The sequence below is a fragment of the Daktulosphaira vitifoliae genome, unplaced genomic scaffold (genome assembly GCF_025091365.1).
Source record: "Daktulosphaira vitifoliae isolate Bord-2020 unplaced genomic scaffold, ASM2509136v1 Scaffold_1, whole genome shotgun sequence".
In the NCBI taxonomy this organism is placed as follows: Eukaryota; Metazoa; Arthropoda; class Insecta; order Hemiptera; family Phylloxeridae; genus Daktulosphaira; species Daktulosphaira vitifoliae.
Genome location: NW_026099572.1, coordinates 35,073,202 through 35,093,271, shown reverse-complemented (window position 1 = coordinate 35,093,271; position 20,070 = coordinate 35,073,202). Strand labels below are relative to the sequence as shown.

The following is a 20,070-nucleotide window of genomic DNA, read 5'->3' as shown; positions in this document are numbered from 1 at the left end:
TTATAGTATGATATGATCTTTTTTATTGTTATTACTTATTGTTTATCGTCCAAAATTGTCGCTTAGCTTATAAATTTTGGGGGGTTTCAACCCCCTTGCGTACGTCAGTGTTCCAATGTACTTATAATTCAATGGAGTTTAAGTAGAATTCAATTTATTCATCACTGAGATAACTTTTACTATTTGTACTAGAAGAGTAAAGCGCTAGCTAATTTTTTTCTTAAGGCGTTTTCGCAGTTGTAAATCAAAATTCAAAATAAATATCTTGTAATAAAAATAACGTAGGTTTATGGAATTACTTTACATTATAATAATATGGCGTTTTTCGTGGTCGAATTGAAGCTATCACGCGAATTCGATACAAGTAGTTTGAAAAATCTCCGATTTGTGTGGGAATTATCTCTCAACGACTAAAAGGAGTGGTCGTGCGCTGACCGCGTGTAAAGTGAAGTCATCTTTGAGAACTACTATCAAGGAGCAAGTAATTAGTAAAAAAAAATTACTGTCAGTTTATGAACCTGTCATTTGTATTAAGTCGTAGGTGAAAATTATAAGCACTCAAGGATCAAGATAATTTTAGGTAAATGTAATATTTGCCAATTTTTCCCAGAATTTGTTTAGCTACACATTATAACTCGTATATTTTTTCAAGCTCTTATAAATTTGTTGATAATAATCAACGAATCATTTTGCTAAAGCTGTCCTAGTTGATTTATTGTTAAATATACAAAGATTTTATTACAACAGTATCAATACTCAATGATTGATGCCCCCGACCGGTCAATAAAGATAATCGACCTGACGCCCACGTATATTCCCATTACACGTGTCTCGTGTCTTTTGAGCAAAAACATTTTGACACCTATATACGTTTAATCGCCACAGCAGCTACCCACGTGATCTGCCGCGGATTTCAACCGCAAAATAAAATTGAACAAAGAATTCCACATAGACTATTTTAATACAATAATCTACCACATAATACAACATAAGAGATTGCGTGTAAAATAATTAACGTTTATTCAGTAAACGATTTCGCCACCCACCGAACAGTAATTTAATTTAACGGTCATACTATCACAACGGAATTAATACATTCTACGCCGATTCTAGATGATTTATGAAGGGAACACTTTACTTAATAATTATTATTATTTTTTTTTTATGATTTAATACATTATGTCTCTTTAATTTTTCAAATACTCATTATTTAGCGTTTCTTCATACGTAAATGCAACATTTTACAAGAGTTAGTACAGCAACAAAAGTAAAGTAAACTTTGTAAAGTTTTACTGTCACCTTTAAAAGATACCTTTAGGTTAATATATGAAGAATTTAGTCTGTTGGACTGGATTATAGAAGAGCGATTGTACTATTGATTTCTAATTGTAAGCAATGATCACCGCCAAAACAGGAGAGAAATCTTCTATACTTAAGACAATTCACAATGATTCGATTTTATTTTATTGTTTTATTAACTATATTCAAATGGTAGACAGTACCATTTGATTATTCAAGTTCACAGTGCATAATATATTAGATTGTGTGTGTTATTTACTCTACTAAATGCAATACGAACGTGATGCTTATAAAGGCTCTACAGCGATTTAAACGAGGGTAAATGAAATAAATGCATATATTATTATAATACAAGATAAATGGATTATGGGTGTATTTCATGCTCTACAGTTGGAGTAACAAGCATATAATATTTATAAGGTTCAATGAACACCCGTGACAATTACTATTCGGCTTTTTTCCATTTGTTCATCGAGGACGTCATCTATAAGCTAAGGAAGTCGCTTCTTTTTGGTTTATTAACTATGTAACTGTTTTCTCGATATAATTATTATTATATATTGTTTAACGAATATAATGTATTGATATTCTTAATACATAACGTACTAGTGACAAATTGGCTATTGTTTTTGACGAATAATGTCAACAGAACAGGAAGTTTATGACATTTGCCGCGTGAGTAGAGTCAACACACACAAAAGAACTTCTATATACAAACGTTATTTAAAAGAATAAAATCATAACTTACAGTAACTATAAGTATAACTGTTATATTGTCAATTTTTCAAACATACGAAAAAAAGTTTATTAATACTTCAAAATTTTACTTTAACTAAAATGTATAACAAAAATGATCCTAACAATTTAAAAAATATTCTTTAAGAATATTTAACCAAATTTGAAAATTATTTGATGTAATAAATATGATAACATGATAACCAAAATATCATAGATTTTTTTAATCATTCGAGACAAAATATTATACTTGACTTTTTAATGTTTCACTTATTGTTAAAAGAGTTAAAATAACAACTCTCCTTATAAAATATTTTAAGGTAGATGCAATCAAAAAATGTCCAATTAAAATTTTTTTTTATTAAACAATTGTAAATTTGACTCAATTTTACCAGAATAAATTTGGTTACTTTTAAATAGATTTAGAATTGTGAATTTATAATTTTAAACCGTTTGTAAACTCTAAAATATAAAATTTAATAATTGGTTAACTTTTATTTGAAATAGAATATATCTCTAACTTTGTTTAATAAAAATATCTGAAGCTTCATGAATAAAGTTGGAAGTGAATAGTCTCGAAAAATGTTATTAGGGTGATTTTATATCATTAGAAATATTATTAATTTAACGATTAAACGATGTGAACTTTTTAATGATCTATTAAATTACGTATTTACAAGTAACATCTTAAATGCTAATAAATATTGCTATAATTTGAATTTAATTATGTCAAAATAAGGGTTAGAGGAAGTGAGTTATAAACTTCCACAATAAAAATAGGTTCATGTTATAAATTCATTTTTAATTCCAATTTATGAGACAGTAAAAAAAATTCTTATACGTAACATGCCACGAAAAAATCTCGATCACTGCATCAAAATATTATTTTCATAAGGATCTGTACTTGATGTTACATAATTATTTTAATACCTTTCTGATTTACAATGTATAAATCATAATGCTTTATTTAATAACTTAAAAATGCCTTAAGCTTAAAATCGATAATACAAGTGTATTATATCATTTAATTTAAACAAGCTGCCCATTATATAATAGAGTAACTGTAAATGAAAAAATTGTACAAAATAGTTTAACTTAAATAATGTTTATTATTTGTCTGAAATTTCTCTATTCTGCATAAAAAAATTAAAAACGTCTTCATTGAATTGAGTTTTATTTATTTACCAGAAAATTATTGTTGTAAACATACTTTTTGGTCGAAAGTAATAATTACCCAGGTAATATGATGACTTCTTGAAATTTCCAATAACAATAAATGTGATGGACAAATTAGCATAAGTCATTTACATTTCACTATAAGACGAATGCTAATTATTTTATGCTTACTATTCTGATGTATAAGTATACAGATAGTATATGCGTGTTTGACTATTTCCTGGTTCTGCTACTCGTTCAATATTAATTAAGCTGTTAAAAAATACTCCTTGATTTCTATCTTGACAGACGTCTCGGTTCTAAATGCGCAATCACGTACTTCCGATGGGGCTCCCCATTGAAATCGAAAGCTGGTTACATGTAATGAGACGTACAGTACGTGGTATATTACAACGTAAGATTTAAAATTATATTGAGCATAGAAGTATTGTCAAAAATTATTAATATTCTGTAGAATCCGAAAAATTCTGTAAAGTTTATTAACCTTGGAAGATAAAAATGTAAAGCCTTTTTATGAATTGATGATATTGTATGAGAGTATTTGAAATGACCAAACCGAAAAATAATTTTTTTTTTGTTTTCGTGCAGTTTTTATACTCAAAAATATTTTTAAATGATTTGTTTAAAATCAAGAGATTAATAAAATATATTAAGTATAATAACTTTCCGTGAAATTATTTTTAATTCACATTTATCAAATTTATTAAAACAATCTACATAACTATAATTAGTAACTTCAAGTAAAATTATCCACATATAATTTTTTTTTTTTTTAATCCTATCGTTATATTGTTATATTTTGAATGTATTTTAATAGTAAAACAAAAATATTAATTAAACATTTAAGTATCCTATCAATAATATGGTTATTTATTGGAAAATTGACCAGCACTTTTTAAATAAACAATTCAGGTGTACTGAACAAACATAAATGTTCAAATATAGCGATTCAATATTATTCATAGCTATTATGACATAGCTGATTATGTACACATAACATATGTTCAAATTGGTTGTCATGATTTAAACACTTCACCAACAAATAGTCAGTAAAATGACACCTTTAGTCAATGACTTTGAGGATATTTGTTAACACCGTTATGTTTGGCAATAAATTTTACACTTAATGAATTCCAAACATTTGTAATTCTCAAATATATCTAATGAATTCAACTAGTTTCAAAATTTTCCCAAAATGTTTAACTGGTTTTTTACTCGAGAATTAGGCGTGTTTGATATTAATTTTCAATTTGTTTAAAAAAAATGTTGATATTATCTATGTTAAAATGCTAATTGATTGACGTTTTATTTAAAAAATAATAAATTATCTAATGTAATAATCAAATAGATTTACTAGATAAATCGTCAGTGTTTTATAATAAATATACTCATGGTTTTAGAATACCTGGATATTTTTAATTTTACATTAAAATTTATCATATTGAATATATTTAACACAAACCTAAAAAATAGTAGTTCTAAACTTAAAATTCTATATACTTATAACTGTGGGAGTTATCATCATTATTACACAATCTTAACGTCAGCCAATAGCTACAACTATCGCAAACCTGACCTTGACTTAAAACAAGTGGTTGACTTTTTAAACTGATTTGAAGCATGTTTTATTAGTTTAATTTTTGTTAGTAGCGACAAGTACAACAATGACTGCGACTCGTTATATTTAATGATTATAATGATTCGGCGACACGCGTGAGGAAGAAGAGCATAAAACAATTGCATGAACACAATAGGTATATGTGTGTATAAGATAATCAGCAGCGTTTTTAGGATATCGCAACAAACTGTCTGTGTTGGATTTGTGTCAAATACAAAAAAGTAAGGTCGAACGGCAGTTGTTAGTGGCGGTGAGTGGTAGTAGGCGAGCCGGAGGAGCCCTTATTAGGAAACTGGCCGTCTGTCCGTCCCGTCCTTTAATATTGTTATTATAACGCCAACCTTGCCCCCAACACACAAATGGCGAGTATTAGTCATCTTCATTAATCAAATACACTTTAAAATGCGAAACTCAGTAAACTATATTATAACACAGGAAGTCGTTTACCATGTATATGTACTGAAAGTCTGGACAACCAGCCTATTCGGAACAATACGATCAGTTGTACAGCACAAGTCACGATTTACAGTGCGATCCAAATGAAAATCGTATAAACCTAATATGATCTGTTTGTCAGTTGCAAACAACTAAACAAGATTTTTAACGCGATACGAGTAGAATATGAACGTACAACTCTTGCATATAAACCTTGATCCTTTATGGTTATCAGTTGCCACCTACCAAATATAAATTTCGCATAATACACTTGTAACATATAACATCTCTACCTAAGCATTAAAACTCTATGGTAATTATATTTTCAAACATCTAGGTCTAAATTCTGTACTTGTTCTATTTCTTTTATCACAAGCGATTGCTTGTTTTAAGTACTTGACATTTACTTCGATTAAGAATAATCATTAACTTTATTAAACTTATATTACGACCAAAAGTTTTACCATAAGTGGCTTAGATGTACTTAAATTAATACAGAAGAATTAATATAATCCATTATATTTAAAAACCATCTTAAATAATTAATCAAGAAAAATCATGTATGAAATATAAAGAATAATTTGATACCTTCGAACTGTATAGTATTATTTTAAATAATATATAAAATATCCTCAGATCAACGTTAATGGAAAGTTAAATTAATCGTTTAAAGATCTTATGATAAAAAATGTAATTAAATATCAATAAGCGTGGTTTGCCACAATAACAATAAATGAGTTTTAAGATCATTATCTAAATAGAACATTAAACTCATTCCTCAAAATTTATCTTATTTTTTTAACGTTGTGTAGAGAATGATTATTCTAGTTATTCATATTTATTATTTATGTTTAAAAATACTTAACTGTAGCATATTAAAATTAATGAACTACATTATTCATAAATCTCAAATTAAAATGTTTGTTTTCAAAATGTCAATAGCTTTACGTCTTTACTTTACAATTTAAGTTCTAACTGACAACTGTCAAATAATCATGAAGAAAATGATCCATATGAGATAATTAAATAACTCAAGTTTAAATTTAAACTAATAATTTTGACACGAAACGTAAATTCTATAAAAACTTCAAATGTTTAAAACGTTTAAAGAACTAAGTTAATTTAGTGACTTATTGAAACGAATAATGACATTTTATTAATTTTTGTGTGTACGATAAACTAATACATATCGGCGTTTATATATTTGACAACTGAAAAAATAATTTTTATTTGTCAAACAAGTTTACGTTGATCTTGTTAACAACACTGACAAGTGACAAAATTAATGAAATATCTAATAAAAATAATAATAGGTAATAAACTAGTGTAACTTCGAATTAGGGTGTGTTAAGTGATAATAACAGAGCTGAGCCCTTTTTTTGACTTTTAATGTCCGGCCATCAAACAAGTAATTGAGAATTAAAAATATAAGAAATGAAGAATAAGAGATTATTACCAACAGCCAAAACGCTAAAATCAAACTAAAATCCGCATGCAGTATATTTATTTAGTAATTTAGTGAGGTTGAATAAAAAAACCTACATAAAAAGATTTGTTACATCCTGAGGACATTCTAAATTAACATAATTTTTATACCGACAGTGTTTATCATTACTATTTCAACAGCCTAATATTATAGTAAACAAACACCAAAGAAGTGTTGACTAGTTAAGTCAAATAATACATTCGAATTTACTTACAGAAAAATTTAACTTACTATAACAATAATGATACTATACCCCTTAAAATCATTTAATCAAAAATAATGATCATTTTTTTATGTACCAACATGAAATATTTCTCTATAGTATTTTTAAATTTTTCTTGCCATTATTAATTTTGAACCAAATTCATTATGTATTTTCCATTTAAGTGACTTAAATATTATAAATATAATATTAATGAAAATGTAAATTTTTGACTAACATTTAATTTCAAAATCCATTTAAATTAAAAATGGACACAATTTTTTATAAGTACGATAGGAAATACTCAATTAAAATTAAATTTACAACTAGTATTTCATATTTCAAAATATTAATAAAATTCAGTTAAATTTTAATGAAAAATGAAATATAAAATAATATATTTATACATATACATACTGAGTCTGAGTGAATCAAGCAATTACCTATTTATACTTGACTTTAAAATTAAAAGACACTTTATTTTCGCACTAACAACAGAATAATAAAATACACCAAAGCATATTCTAAGGATTTAAAAAACACATGCGGTAAACGAGTTGATCCATGACGGGAACGTGTTAATCGGAGCGGCATAAGAAACAAACTACCGTGACAAGGCGCCACCCGAGAAGACACCTACGGCATGCGTTTCTCGATATTGCCTATAATATCGAAGTTCCCTTTCCATATTTTACTCAAATACAATGTGTTATAGATTACCGTATGAAGCTTGTTACCAATCATGTGCAAAATATGACTAACAGTAGAAGCATTTCATTATTTTAAGCTCAGTGAACACCACAAGTTAAACGTTAAAAGAATTTCAAACTAAGATAAAAAAAATACCATTACGTGAAAAAGAACACTAAAATTCATTCCGACTAGCAAACCATACAATTAGGTTAAAGATTAAAGCTTATTTGAGCTCCGGAGGCGGATATTATCAACAAATACCGACAACCAAAAGATGGCTAATTTTTATATAAATTAAGATATAATAAAAAAAAAAAATCATTATTTAAGGTAGGGTCCTATTATCCATGGACCCTGGAGACAATCTAAATCTGTAAATAATATATACAAGGGCTGATTAAACATTTTTTAGGAGGGAACGATTCAAACTTTTTAATACAGTTAAGATGCTGATAACCATTTTGTTTTTGTTCAAAACTTGCCTAAAGAAGTGACGAGTATAAAAAAAAGCTTTTTAGAGGTAAATTTTAAAAATACCTACTAGTTATTAAATTTACAAGGAGGTTTTCTCGTGTGTGCTTTATAATAGTTTTTATTTTAGTTACGTGTACAATAAATAACTTATTAACATTTTACGTCCATTTTTAAAATATATAAAATTAAATGGATTAAAAATAATAATCATTTTTCTTAACTGTTTAAAATAAATCCATGAAGATGCTGTAATGTAGCTCAATGATATGGAGGTTTTCTACAACAAATGATGAAATATTTAATCAAATGAATACTTTAACATTATATAAAATACCCTATCATAAAGGAAATTGAGAAGAGCCTCTGATTGCTCATATAAATTTCATTTACTATTATCCTTTTAATTCAAAAACTGTTTTATCATATTGAGAACAGAATTCAGAGCTATAATAAATTTAAATTACATTAATTGTTACATTTTCAGTAGCCAAGGATACATCGAATCAAATAAAATTTAACGATAGTTATAAATATAATTATCGTGTTAGCAATCAGTAAAAATTTACGTGTCCAAAACGTGCAAGTGACCATATGGTTGTTCCAAGGACTTAAGCTGGTAACATTGAAGAATCAGCATCTGGGTCATCGTGTATGTAGTATGATATTTTATGTGTACTTATATATTTATGTACAATTCACGAAGATGTATTACTAAATTGTACTCTTCAACATCAATAAATATTTAAAATCAAAATACAACCAATATCAGAACAAGCTTCTATTAGAATTCAAACATGAAACACTTAAAATACAATTCGATACTTCCGAGGTAATTAAATTAATTAATTCAAGACGCCTTTTTACTGCTATGAAAAGTTTTCTGAAAATCCCAATTTAATTGGGATTTTACATACTATTTTTATGACGAGAATCGACTTGTCTGTAATAAACATACATTTTATCTTAAGTTTACTGATATATCTGCCAGCTTAATTAACTTATACATAAGTTAATTAGATATATAAACATAAACTTAATCCAGATATTAATTTACAATTAATAGCTCTAGAACAAACTAAAATATTTCAACTAATAATACTGTACCTTAATTTTTTAATTGAACTTCCGCTAAAATTTTAAATCCAACTATTAATGTCAGTTAATGTACTCAAAACAAAAATTCATACAAATTTTGTAATTAAATTGTGAATATAATGTATTTTTACGAAAATAATTTAATAACCTAATTCGAAATTTTGAATAAAATTATAAGTATAACAAAAAGAGTTTTAAAAAGCAACCATCGCCAAATTATTTAAAAAAATAAACCCAAATAAAAAGATAAATAGTAATACGTCGACTAACACGTCTTCTCCTTTTCAAATAGTATTTTATAATTTTCTGAAGCCTCCAACTGTTTTTTAAAAACTATAATAATAGGGGTGGATTTTATTAAAATCACGTAAAAGATCATTGAATTTTTATGTTCCGTCACATGTTTGAACGGTAAGTGGAATGATGTCTGAATGAATAGCATATACATAGACATAACGAAGGGTGGCAATGTGGGGCTTATACCACCATCTATCAAAAAATATATAGAAAGTTGTGTGTATATATATAATTATATAAAAAAAGGAAAATTAATTTAGCACTATAACAAAAATGTTATTTAATAAAATAATTTCTATTTCCAAATCTTTAGAACATAAAATCATAAATTATGATTATGAAATTGTTACGAGTCATAATAATGCGAAGGCTTGCGGTGTAATTTACGCGTAAAACGCCAAAGTGACGAGAACATTTTCTCCAAAACTACTCTTCTCCCAAATCGAAAAAATACTATCACAGACATTCTGAAGACTAGACGATACGTTAATTTCAAGAACCAATTTCTATACGTCTTCAAAAAGTTTTGACCATTTACCATACCAGGCATTTTAAAAGTTCAATTATCAATTTAATTTAGTTTAACAAACTAAATGTTAAACAATTGCAATAATGTTAGTCAGATTTAATTAACTTAATTTAAAGAAAATACTAAAACAAATTTTTAATCTACCATAATTTTGTTCATTAACTTTAAGAAATTTAATTAATAACATTAAAATACAATTTTTGTATAGAAGAAAAACACCAATAGAAATGATAATGCACATTGTACAATAATAAAGGGAATGTATTACTTTAGACAAATGGAGGGATGAAAAATGTAAATTAAAAAAAATTGAGAAATGCCACTCTCCGTATTCATCCACTACGACCACTGACTGAACACACTACTAAATGCGTTTTGTTATCAAAGATGTATTTAAGCTCTCCCGAAGATATGTTCGAAATACTTATGTCCCAAAGTATTTCAGGTTATTTAATTATCTTAATAGTAAGACTTTTGTTTGTCAAAAATTAAAAAGTTAATAAAATATCAATTACCCCCAAGATATGCCCATTTATATTTGCTTTGCACCTTTTTAAATACGCCACTGTTTGTAGTATATATATTATTTTTTGGGTAGATTTTATGATAGCCTAAAATAATTGTCAAACTTATTCGAATATACTAGCATTAATTTATTTATTAGTGTAAAACAATGTTATCATTGCTATCGCTAATACCAGTTTCATTTCGGGTAAAATATTTGTCGGATATAATATCCTTCGGTTAAGAATTTTAACCGAACTGTATTTTAAGTTAAAATACCGTTCAGTCAATTTTTTTCCGTTAAAATAGGTTAGACAGTAATATTTTCAGCTGTGTATACACTCCAATAGCGTCGTTTATACTGCAACAGTAGACATTTCAGTTTGTTTATGTTTTCAGGATGATCAAAAAACAATTTTGAATTAATCCTTCACTTCCAGTGACGCAACTAAAGCAAAAATACAGGAGTATTAAAATTGTGTAAGGCTTACAAATCCATGACTATATACGATAGAATCCATGCATACTATGAACGTAATGGAGAACATACTAGTAGATAATTAAATGTGTAATATATGCATATTTTATAAAACTTAGGGTTTTTTTTTTCAAATTTTTGCGCATCAAACTTTTAGTTAAAAATAAAAGAACAAACACGATAAAAATTTAATTTTAAATAGCTCACCGTATTTATAATTTTATATTGAACACTATTGATGATTTAAATTTATTTGGTAAGATAGCTTATTTTTAAGAACTATAGACGTTTTTGTAAAATATCTTTNCTAGACGATACGTTAATTTCAAGAACCAATTTCTATACGTCTTAAAATTTAATTTTAAATAGCTCACCGTATTTATAATTTTTTATTGAACACTATTGATGATTTAAATTTATTTGGTAAGATAGCTTATTTTTAAGAACTATAGACGTTTTTGTAAAATATCTTTACAAGTTATACCATATATTCTAATCACACTTATTTTACGAGTAGTTAGAGCGCGCTGTTCTTTCAAATTCAAGGCGATTATTTTCTTTATCAAATAAGTTATCAGATGTTATCAATAGAGTACCATTATATTTTTGTGTCACGTGTTATCGATGATTAAACGGACGATTCAACTTGATTACAAAAAAACAAATAATTAATTCTCTTTTAATATAATTATATGCATTTAATTTTACCTGGCTCTTATAACTTTTAGTCAAATTTTTGTAAGTAATATATGTTTTTAACTGTAAAATTACATTTACTTACCCACTTGTCTTAAGGATAATATGCGGAGGAAACCTAACATTCTTATTACGGGTAAAAATTTGATGATAAACGTTTATCAAAGAAATAAAATTTTATTCATTTTAATTACTACTCATTGTAGGAACACCGGGTGTAGGAAAGTCAAAACTCTGTGAAGAGTTGATTCGAAGTGGCGTAGATATGGAATGGATTGATGTAGGCCAGGTTGCTAAACAATGTAATTGTTATTCTGGATTTGATGAAAATTTAGAGTGTCAAATATTAGATGAAGAAAAGGTAATAGCTTATTTGAATTATAATATTTATGATTAAGACAAGCCTAATACTACTTATTTTAAGTTACTTGACGAGTTAGAATCTCGAATGGAAGATGGGGGAAAAATTGTAGACTACCATGGATGTGATTTCTTTCCTGAACGTTGGTTTGATGTAGTGTTTGTGTTAAGAACTAATAATACTTTACTCTATGATCGACTTGAAAAAAGGTAAAATATGTAAAAATTTACTAAAAATATAATTCAAACTAATTAATACTGCTAACAGAATTATTTAGTTTGTATTTTATCATTAATTAATGATCAAGTTATATAGAGTAATTGATTATCACCTGATTTCTTATAAAATTAGAATTTTTTTTTTAACTTATTTAAGTAGTATCTATTTCTCAACTTATAAGTGTTTAAACACTTTTATAGATTCATCTTTTGACCCTATTATGGGAACTAACCTTATTTTCTTTAAATGTAATATATATATTTAACTAGCTCATCTTCTCTGATAACAAACTAACTATCCATCTTGGAGTATAATGGTTACTAAACCTACTATAGTTTGGCTGCTATGGCCCTTAATAAGCTAAAAAAGTGATTTAAAACATATAAATAAATAATATCTACCTCAAATAATGGGAAATAAACTAAGAAAATGATTGGTCGATAACAACTTTTGAACCAGTAGTTCAGGAATTATGAATATTTTTATATCTGGATGAGAGAAGTAGCAAAGCTGAGAAATGTATGATGATAAAAATAATACTCTCTGCACCTCACCTCTAATCATTATATAAAATTGTTAATAACTTTTTAACTACTAACTTATATATTGTTATTGACCAGTCATTTTTAAATAATTAATATGATAGCCATTTAAAAAATTTAGTTGATACCTTTTAAGGAATAAGATGGACTTTAAAAATATTTAACCAATTATAAGTTAAAAAATATATACTATTAAACAAAATAAACAGAAAAATTATTATTTTAGGAGAAATTTAGTGGTCGATAATAAATTTATTGCTGTGTAAAGTGGATAAATTAATGTACTGATACAATTATGACATTGTCTGGTAAAATTAGTAATCCTTTTTTTTTTAATTAAAATCTGTTGTATAATAAAAAAAACCTGAATTTTTATATATTTGGAAATTATATTATTATTTTAACCCCTGAATAAAGAGATTTATGTCTTATAAATTAAAACTATTACACTTTTCTATTCAACCATTAAACATTTTTTTAGAGGTTATTCTAGCAATAAACTTCAGAATAATATTGAATGCGAGATATTTCAAACACTGTATGAGGAAGCACTTGATTCTTATGATAACAACATAGTACATGAACTTAGAAATGAAACTCATGCTGATATGGAACGCAATATCACTCAAATTAGCTCTTGGATCAATCAATGGATCAAAGATAATGTTAGTATTTAAGTAATAAAATACTGTTTAACTTCTTTATATTTAACAGAAGAAAAATGTTACAAGTCTTAACATTTTAACAAGACACTTGTGTTTGTAAATAAATGTAATTTTGTTGTTAAGTTTAATACTTATATTTTTTAGATTCTTAGTTTTAATAATAATAATACTCTTACTTAAATTTATTTTAATAATTTAATTTTTAAGGGTTTCTGTGGTTACTATAAAACTTTTGAATTTTTTATCTTTTTGTCACTCTTATTAACTTATGCTTAAATAAAATAATTTATATAGTAATATAATTAAGCCTTTAGAACTTAAGAATTGGATTATCCTTATTTATGTACACAATACATAATTGAATCCTACTATATAAGTGCCAGGCATATAATTATTTTGTATCTATGTAGCCAGTATCACACATATATATATATATCACAATTATTTATTAATATTGTCTCATATCACAAAGAAATAACCATTAGCCATGTTTACAACATAATTTTAAATTAAACCTAATTTCTATATTATTATTTAATAAATTTAGAAGAATATTACATATTAACACTTGAAAAAATACCTGATATTTATAGTGGAGTAATCAACATGTAATTTAATTTGTAGAGTATTAATCATTGGTGTACATAATAGGATACTATTATTGCTATTTTTTCATAGGTACATATTCAATTTAAATTTTAAGGTGTTATTATTATTATTATCAATTAAAAGGCAAAAATTATCCAATAACAATATTCATAGTCGTCTTTAATAAGGTGTAAAATGAAACTGGTAGTTCTAATAAATAATTTGGAGAAGCTAAGGACTTCCCATTTGAATTTTGTTTTATTCTCAAAAAAATTTTAATAACCTAAAAATGATTATATATAACATTTTTAGCATTATTTTCATAAATATTAAATATTGTTATCAATTAGGTAAATAGAATCAATAAATAATATCTAATCAATGAGATGAACAATTAATAATTAATTATTATAACTCACATTTTTCACTTATTATATCTTTCAAAATTAATAGATATTAAATGATATCACCCTATACATAAAAATCAAAAGAATAGATTATTTTGTATAACAAAATATTTAATATTTGTATATAATAAAGCCTACAAGAAAAAAATAAATAAGAAGAAAAGTACAATTTAAACATTATTATAATAAAACCTGTTAATCACTAAAAATTTTATAACACACAGTAAATAATGACTAAGACCTTGGCTCTTTTAATCTAACTACTTTAATGTTGTTAGCACTATGGATATGAGATATATCTTGAGGTGTTAAAAATATAAATTGATTCCTCCTATTTTCAATAGACATCATCAATAATGATGTGGTTGCCATTCTATTAATATTATCCATATAAACATCATACTCATCAATTGAGTAAAATGGAAGTTGTACATTACTCCATAATGATAAAATTAAAGCAACTGTAGCAAAAGTTCTTTCACCACCTGATGCACATGATGTACTAATATTATCAAACATAGAAATATGCATAGTTCTTTCTTTAAGATCTATTTCAAGATTGCCTTTTATTTTTCGTAAAAGTAATATTAAGTCAAAAGACTCTATAACTTTTAGTCGAACAACTTCTAAATAATTCTGTAAAAATAAATCACTAGACTCTATTGATTTTTTATTATTGAAGTAAATTTCTTTTATTTGGTTAAGCAATGAGTTGTGTTGAAGATATTCTTTTTTCTTTTTTTTGTAGTCATCCCTTAAACCTAAGTGGTTATCTTTTTTTTTTTTCAGTTCCAATTCTAACAACTGAAATTTATGATTAGTGTCTTCTATATCTCTTCTAATGTCTTCTTCATCACGTGTAGTAACTATTTTTTCACACAAACACCTTGCTTCTTCTTCTTTTTTTACAAGATCTTTTTTAATACTTACACTCTTTATTTCTAATTTATTTAAGAATAAGATTTTATTTTTAACTTCATTATTAATTTGTGAAATTTCAGATTTATAGTTTTTAATTTTTGATTCATGATTTTCTATTTGTTCCATAATTGCAGAGCGATCAGTTTTCTCTATAGTTGACTGTAATTCACGCATACGAACATTAATTTCAGTAATTTCTTTTTCAATACATGATAATGGAGCAATTGAATTTTCTCTCAATTTTTCTATGTTTGCAATTTTTGAATTAACTTCATTCATTTCTTCAGTAAGCGTATTCAATCTATCATCCTGTTCCTCATCACACTTTGCTTTAAGTTCATTAGCCTTTTTGGTGTATTCATCATACTTTGATTTAAGCAATCTAGTTTCAGAGCGAGTTTTATTCAAATTTTGTTGTTTTTCATTTTTTGAATATTCGAGATTTTCACTTTCGCCAAGAAGGTTAGTAATTTTCGCTTCAAGCTCTTTTTTTTCTTGTTTAAGATTATTTATTGCAACTGAAACATCGCTCTGTAAGAGAACAGCTTCAGTAGGATTTTGCAGAGAATAAACTCTATATGAAGGACTAGGATAAATTTGAGTTCCATCTAAAGTTAAACTAAACTGACAATTCTTTGGGACCTTAGATACATTTTCCATCATAGGCATGGCTTCCCCTGCATCTTCAACGAGCATGATAGTTTCTATACGATTATTGTCAATCAAACTATTAGCAACAACTGGATTGGTAAATGTTAACATACGAAAAAGACTACTTTTCGTTTCTTTTTCCATAATATTATGAACTTGATCAAAAAATTTACTGGTAACTACAGTTGGTTTTCTTGTGCCACCTGGTATAATTTTATCCATGATTGATTGTAATGTTTTATTATCAGTAAAATTATCTACTAAAAATGTTCTTAAGCTTCCTCTTCCTAAAAAATTTTCAATTGAAAAAATCCATTTATCTGAATTTACTTTTATGTGAGCTCCTATCGGCCCAATAGGTTTCTTGATAAATTTTTTTTGTTTATAAGCTGTTTCAATAGCTATTATTAGATTTGGCATCCAATTACCATAAAAATTAATTCTATCTTGTTGTTGTGACATACTATTAATGTTTTTATTTAATTCTGCTACTCTTCTTTGGAGAGGTGCAATCTCATTATTTTTCAGATGGCCAATTTTTTGTCTTAGATCATCTATCGTGTTGTTAAGAATTTGTTCATATTCTATGTTATTTTTCCAAGCAGCTTCAATATCTTTAATATTTTGTTCCAATCGGTTTATTGACTCTGTTAGTTGAGCAACATTATTTGAATTACCTTTCTGATTTTCAATTGCTATATGTTTTTCTAATTCTTTTTTATCATTGAGAAACATTTTTAAATTTGAATCATAACTTCTTATTGATTGTTTGATTTTATCGTATTCACAAATTTTATTTTGTTTTTCTTTTTTAATATCCATAAGAGCAAAATGATTACGTGAACGGGCTTCTTGAGCAATAGATAATTCTTCTTGTTTTTCTTTTAAAATATCTGATGACTGCTTTACTTTTTCCTCCAACTCTTTAATAGAAGATTTAGATTGACAAATATATTCTTTACAATTGGACATTTCATTTGTATTGTCATTACATTCTTTTTCAATTTTGTTAACTATTTGCCATGCATATTCATTTTGAAAATGCCCAATACTTTTTTTAAGTAATTCTAGTTGTTTAGACTTTTTTTCATAAGTTTCATATTCTTTCATTTCTTTATGACATTGATCTAAAATTTCTTCTGCTTTTTGTAATTTTTCAGCATACTCATTGGCTATTATTTTTGTAGCATCAATTTGATCACTGTAGATATTTGCTGATGAAGCTTTGTAAAATAATTCAAACTTTTCATTGTCTTTTGTATTTTTATGAAAAATCTTAACATCTCCTTGATTCATAACACAAACTGGATTATCTGGCATAATGTTAAAATGTAAAAGTAAATTTTTTAATTCTTTTTTATTACTTTTTATAACACGTCCATTTTCATTAAGAAATTTATAAGTACTTGAAGATGCAGTTATATTTCTTACAACAGTTATTTGTTTACCATAAATTTCAGGCTTATATGGGCCAGAATCATAATTACAATCACCACCATTAGCTAATGTTATTGAAATTGAAGCTGAACTACAACCATATTTAATGAGTGATTGTACTGATTTACCTCTATTAACTATCGCAGCTGTTCCACCAAGACCGATAACGATTGCTGCTTGGATAGCACTCTTCCCTGATCCATTTAATCCAGATATAAAATTTATTCTAGGATTAAAAGTTAAATGAAAGTGTGAATGACACATAAAATTTTCCAATGTAATAGATTTAATACTTCCATTATACCAATCATTGTCATCAAACTGATCTTCCATTTGCTTATTTTCTATGTAAAAAAGTTTGATTAATATAATTTTTTCCAAATTAACACATAATGCTCAATGAGTGTATTATAGCTTAAACTCGAAAGAAAGTAATAAGATATAATCAACTTATTTTAAGTTTTAATCTTTCATAAGAATTTTTAGCACTTAAAATATATTAAGATAAAGTTTTATAAATGTATCATATATAACTATAGAGAGAATAATTAACTTTATTATATTAATTAAAATTGATGATCAACATTTAATTTAATAGAATATGGGTCCATTACATATTTCATTATTAACACTTGTGTAAACTAGCAGAAATTATATCATAATCAAATAAATGATGATACCACATGGAGTATAATAAAGTCCATGTGAGTATATTTACTATATATTATACAGAATGTCTCTTTTAAAACTAGCTACTTAATTTCTCTTATAATTTTTTTTTTTTTGTCAGTTTCATATTTATTTCCATTTATCTGTAATAAAATATTTTTTATATTCATCTCTTATATTTTTTAAAGATATCAACATTATTTTTCTATATGGCAATATGTATATTTAATTAGTTTATAAAAAAGAAAATGATCTTATTGAGAAAATGACTGATCAATAACAACTTTTGGACCAGTATTTTAGAAGTTTTTAATAATTTAAGTAATGGCTAGATGTGAGAAATGGATGCTGCTATTTTTATTACTAGACATTTCTTACTACTCGCATAACACTATTCCTCCTGTCTAGGTAAAAAAATTTTAATAACTTCTGAAATATTTGTCCAAATTTGTTATCAACCAGAAATTTTCTTAATTAGATGATTTTCTATTTTATCAGATAGTTAAATTTGTATGTTACCGTTTAAAAACAATAAAGTTGATACCTTTATAAGATATAAGGATTGAACATAAAAAATATTTTATAACAGAAAAATGGAGATACATATGTAACTAACAATAAAAATAGTCAAAAAAAAAAATTACTATTTTAAGAAAAATAGAATGGCTAGCATTAAAAGACATACACTGTATATTGTGTATTTTTTGTAAGGAGTACTATTATTTAGCACTGATGAGAATACTCTCCCCTATTTTACAGTTTTAAATAACATTAAATATATATTGAAAATATCAAAATGTCAAATATCATGATATTTTTATATCTATCCCTCATTCACTCATATTATGATATGCTATACTAAAAAAAATCTATTAACGTTCAATAATTTAGAAAAGATGAATAGCAAGGTAGTGTTAAGCAGCATCTATCTTTACCATGATGAACAGATAAGGTTTCTTTAATATTGTGCACCCCTCTTGAATAAAACTAAAAATTACATTAACTCAAAAAGTAATATTACAAAACAAAGAGTCACAATTTTCTATAGATAATTTTTCATTTAACAGTAAAAATATAATAATAAGTTCCCATTTAATTTTTGAAAGTTGCCCCTAAATCTACCCTTGGAAATAATTTTTAGAATAAACTTGATATTAACAGTGATTTGTAAAAATAAATCTAATTTTATTTTGTACATTTTTATAAAAAAAATCATTATTTAATAAAAAAAATTGGGGATATTATTCTTAAAATCACACTGTATAGCACGAGTAAGTTATATTGATATTAAAATTAATAAAACACAACAAATAATTACTAGTTTAATTAATTATTAAAATTATTATTATTATTTAAATTAATTTAAATTAATTAAATTAATTATTATTAAAATTATTATAATTAGTAAAATTATTTTTAATTATGCTGTATATATTATATATTATTATATAGCAAAAATAAAATTGATCAAATGTAAGGATTTATGTACTTAAATAGATTTCTTACTTTGAATAGGGCTCATATTTTTTGCTTTTTTTTTTGAGATATTAATATAACATTTTTTTTGCAAAATCAAAACATTTCATCTATAAACAATCAAAGAAATAGAATTTATAGATTTTTTCACACCAAAAAATACAGTAAATAAGTACATACCAGATGTTATGTGTCATAGTAAATTAAAGATATTCATTTCAAAAGTTCAAAATTAAAAATTAAGAGAATAAATTTTTATATTTTTTATTAAGAACAATAAAGCATTTCACATTGGTTAACTCTTTAAGAATCTTTATTCAACTTTCATCCAGAATAATATTGTAAGGCGGTAAGATAATAAAACACCTATCACATATATACTATTTTATTCGTTGACAAGACCATGGTTAATAAGTA

The 20,070-nt window shown here is 25.6% G+C and overlaps 3 protein-coding genes across 4 annotated transcripts in view; 1 reads left to right on the top strand and 2 right to left on the bottom strand.

Moving 5' to 3' along the window:
- The window catches only part of LOC126906826 (inverted formin-2-like), a 32,804-nt gene extending 25,231 nt beyond the window's left edge, over positions 1 to 7,573 (bottom strand). Inside the window, exon 1 of one of the 2 annotated variants that reach the window (XM_050687715.1) lies at positions 7,369 to 7,573. The gene's annotated coding sequence lies outside the window, so the exon portion shown is untranslated. The remainder of the gene's footprint in view (positions 1 to 7,368) is intronic. The other variant, XM_050687724.1, reaches the window with a different exon arrangement.
- A 4,063-nt stretch (positions 7,574 to 11,636) lies between these two features.
- LOC126896348 (adenylate kinase isoenzyme 6) lies at positions 11,637 to 13,952 on the top strand. The gene is made up of 4 exons (XM_050669038.1): positions 11,637 to 11,853; positions 11,924 to 12,078; positions 12,142 to 12,287; positions 13,321 to 13,952. The coding sequence occupies exons 1-4, from the start codon at positions 11,823 to 11,825 to the stop codon at positions 13,514 to 13,516; spliced, it is 528 nt and encodes a 175-aa protein (XP_050524995.1). The 5' UTR covers positions 11,637 to 11,822; the 3' UTR covers positions 13,517 to 13,952.
- A 637-nt stretch (positions 13,953 to 14,589) lies between these two features.
- LOC126896343 (structural maintenance of chromosomes protein 6) lies at positions 14,590 to 19,993 on the bottom strand. Its single transcript, XM_050669022.1, has 3 exons — positions 19,834 to 19,993; positions 19,684 to 19,763; positions 14,590 to 17,852 (listed from the first exon to the last, which is right to left on the bottom strand). The coding sequence occupies exons 2-3, from the start codon at positions 19,697 to 19,699 to the stop codon at positions 14,734 to 14,736; spliced, it is 3,135 nt and encodes a 1,044-aa protein (XP_050524979.1). The 5' UTR covers positions 19,700 to 19,763; positions 19,834 to 19,993; the 3' UTR covers positions 14,590 to 14,733.
- Positions 19,994 to 20,070: the final 77 nt, after the last annotated feature.

What these genes read in the sequence shown, in the direction of transcription:
- LOC126896348 (XM_050669038.1), top strand. Translation starts at nt 11,823, where the DNA reads ATGCGGAGGAAACCTAACATTCTTATTACGG. An exon ending in ACCTAACATTCTTATTACGG is followed by an intron (nt 11,854 to 11,923) that starts GTAAAAATTTGA and finishes TACTCATTGTAG; the next exon opens with GAACACCGGGTGTAGGAAAG. An exon ending in AAATATTAGATGAAGAAAAG is followed by an intron (nt 12,079 to 12,141) that starts GTAATAGCTTAT and finishes ACTTATTTTAAG; the next exon opens with TTACTTGACGAGTTAGAATC.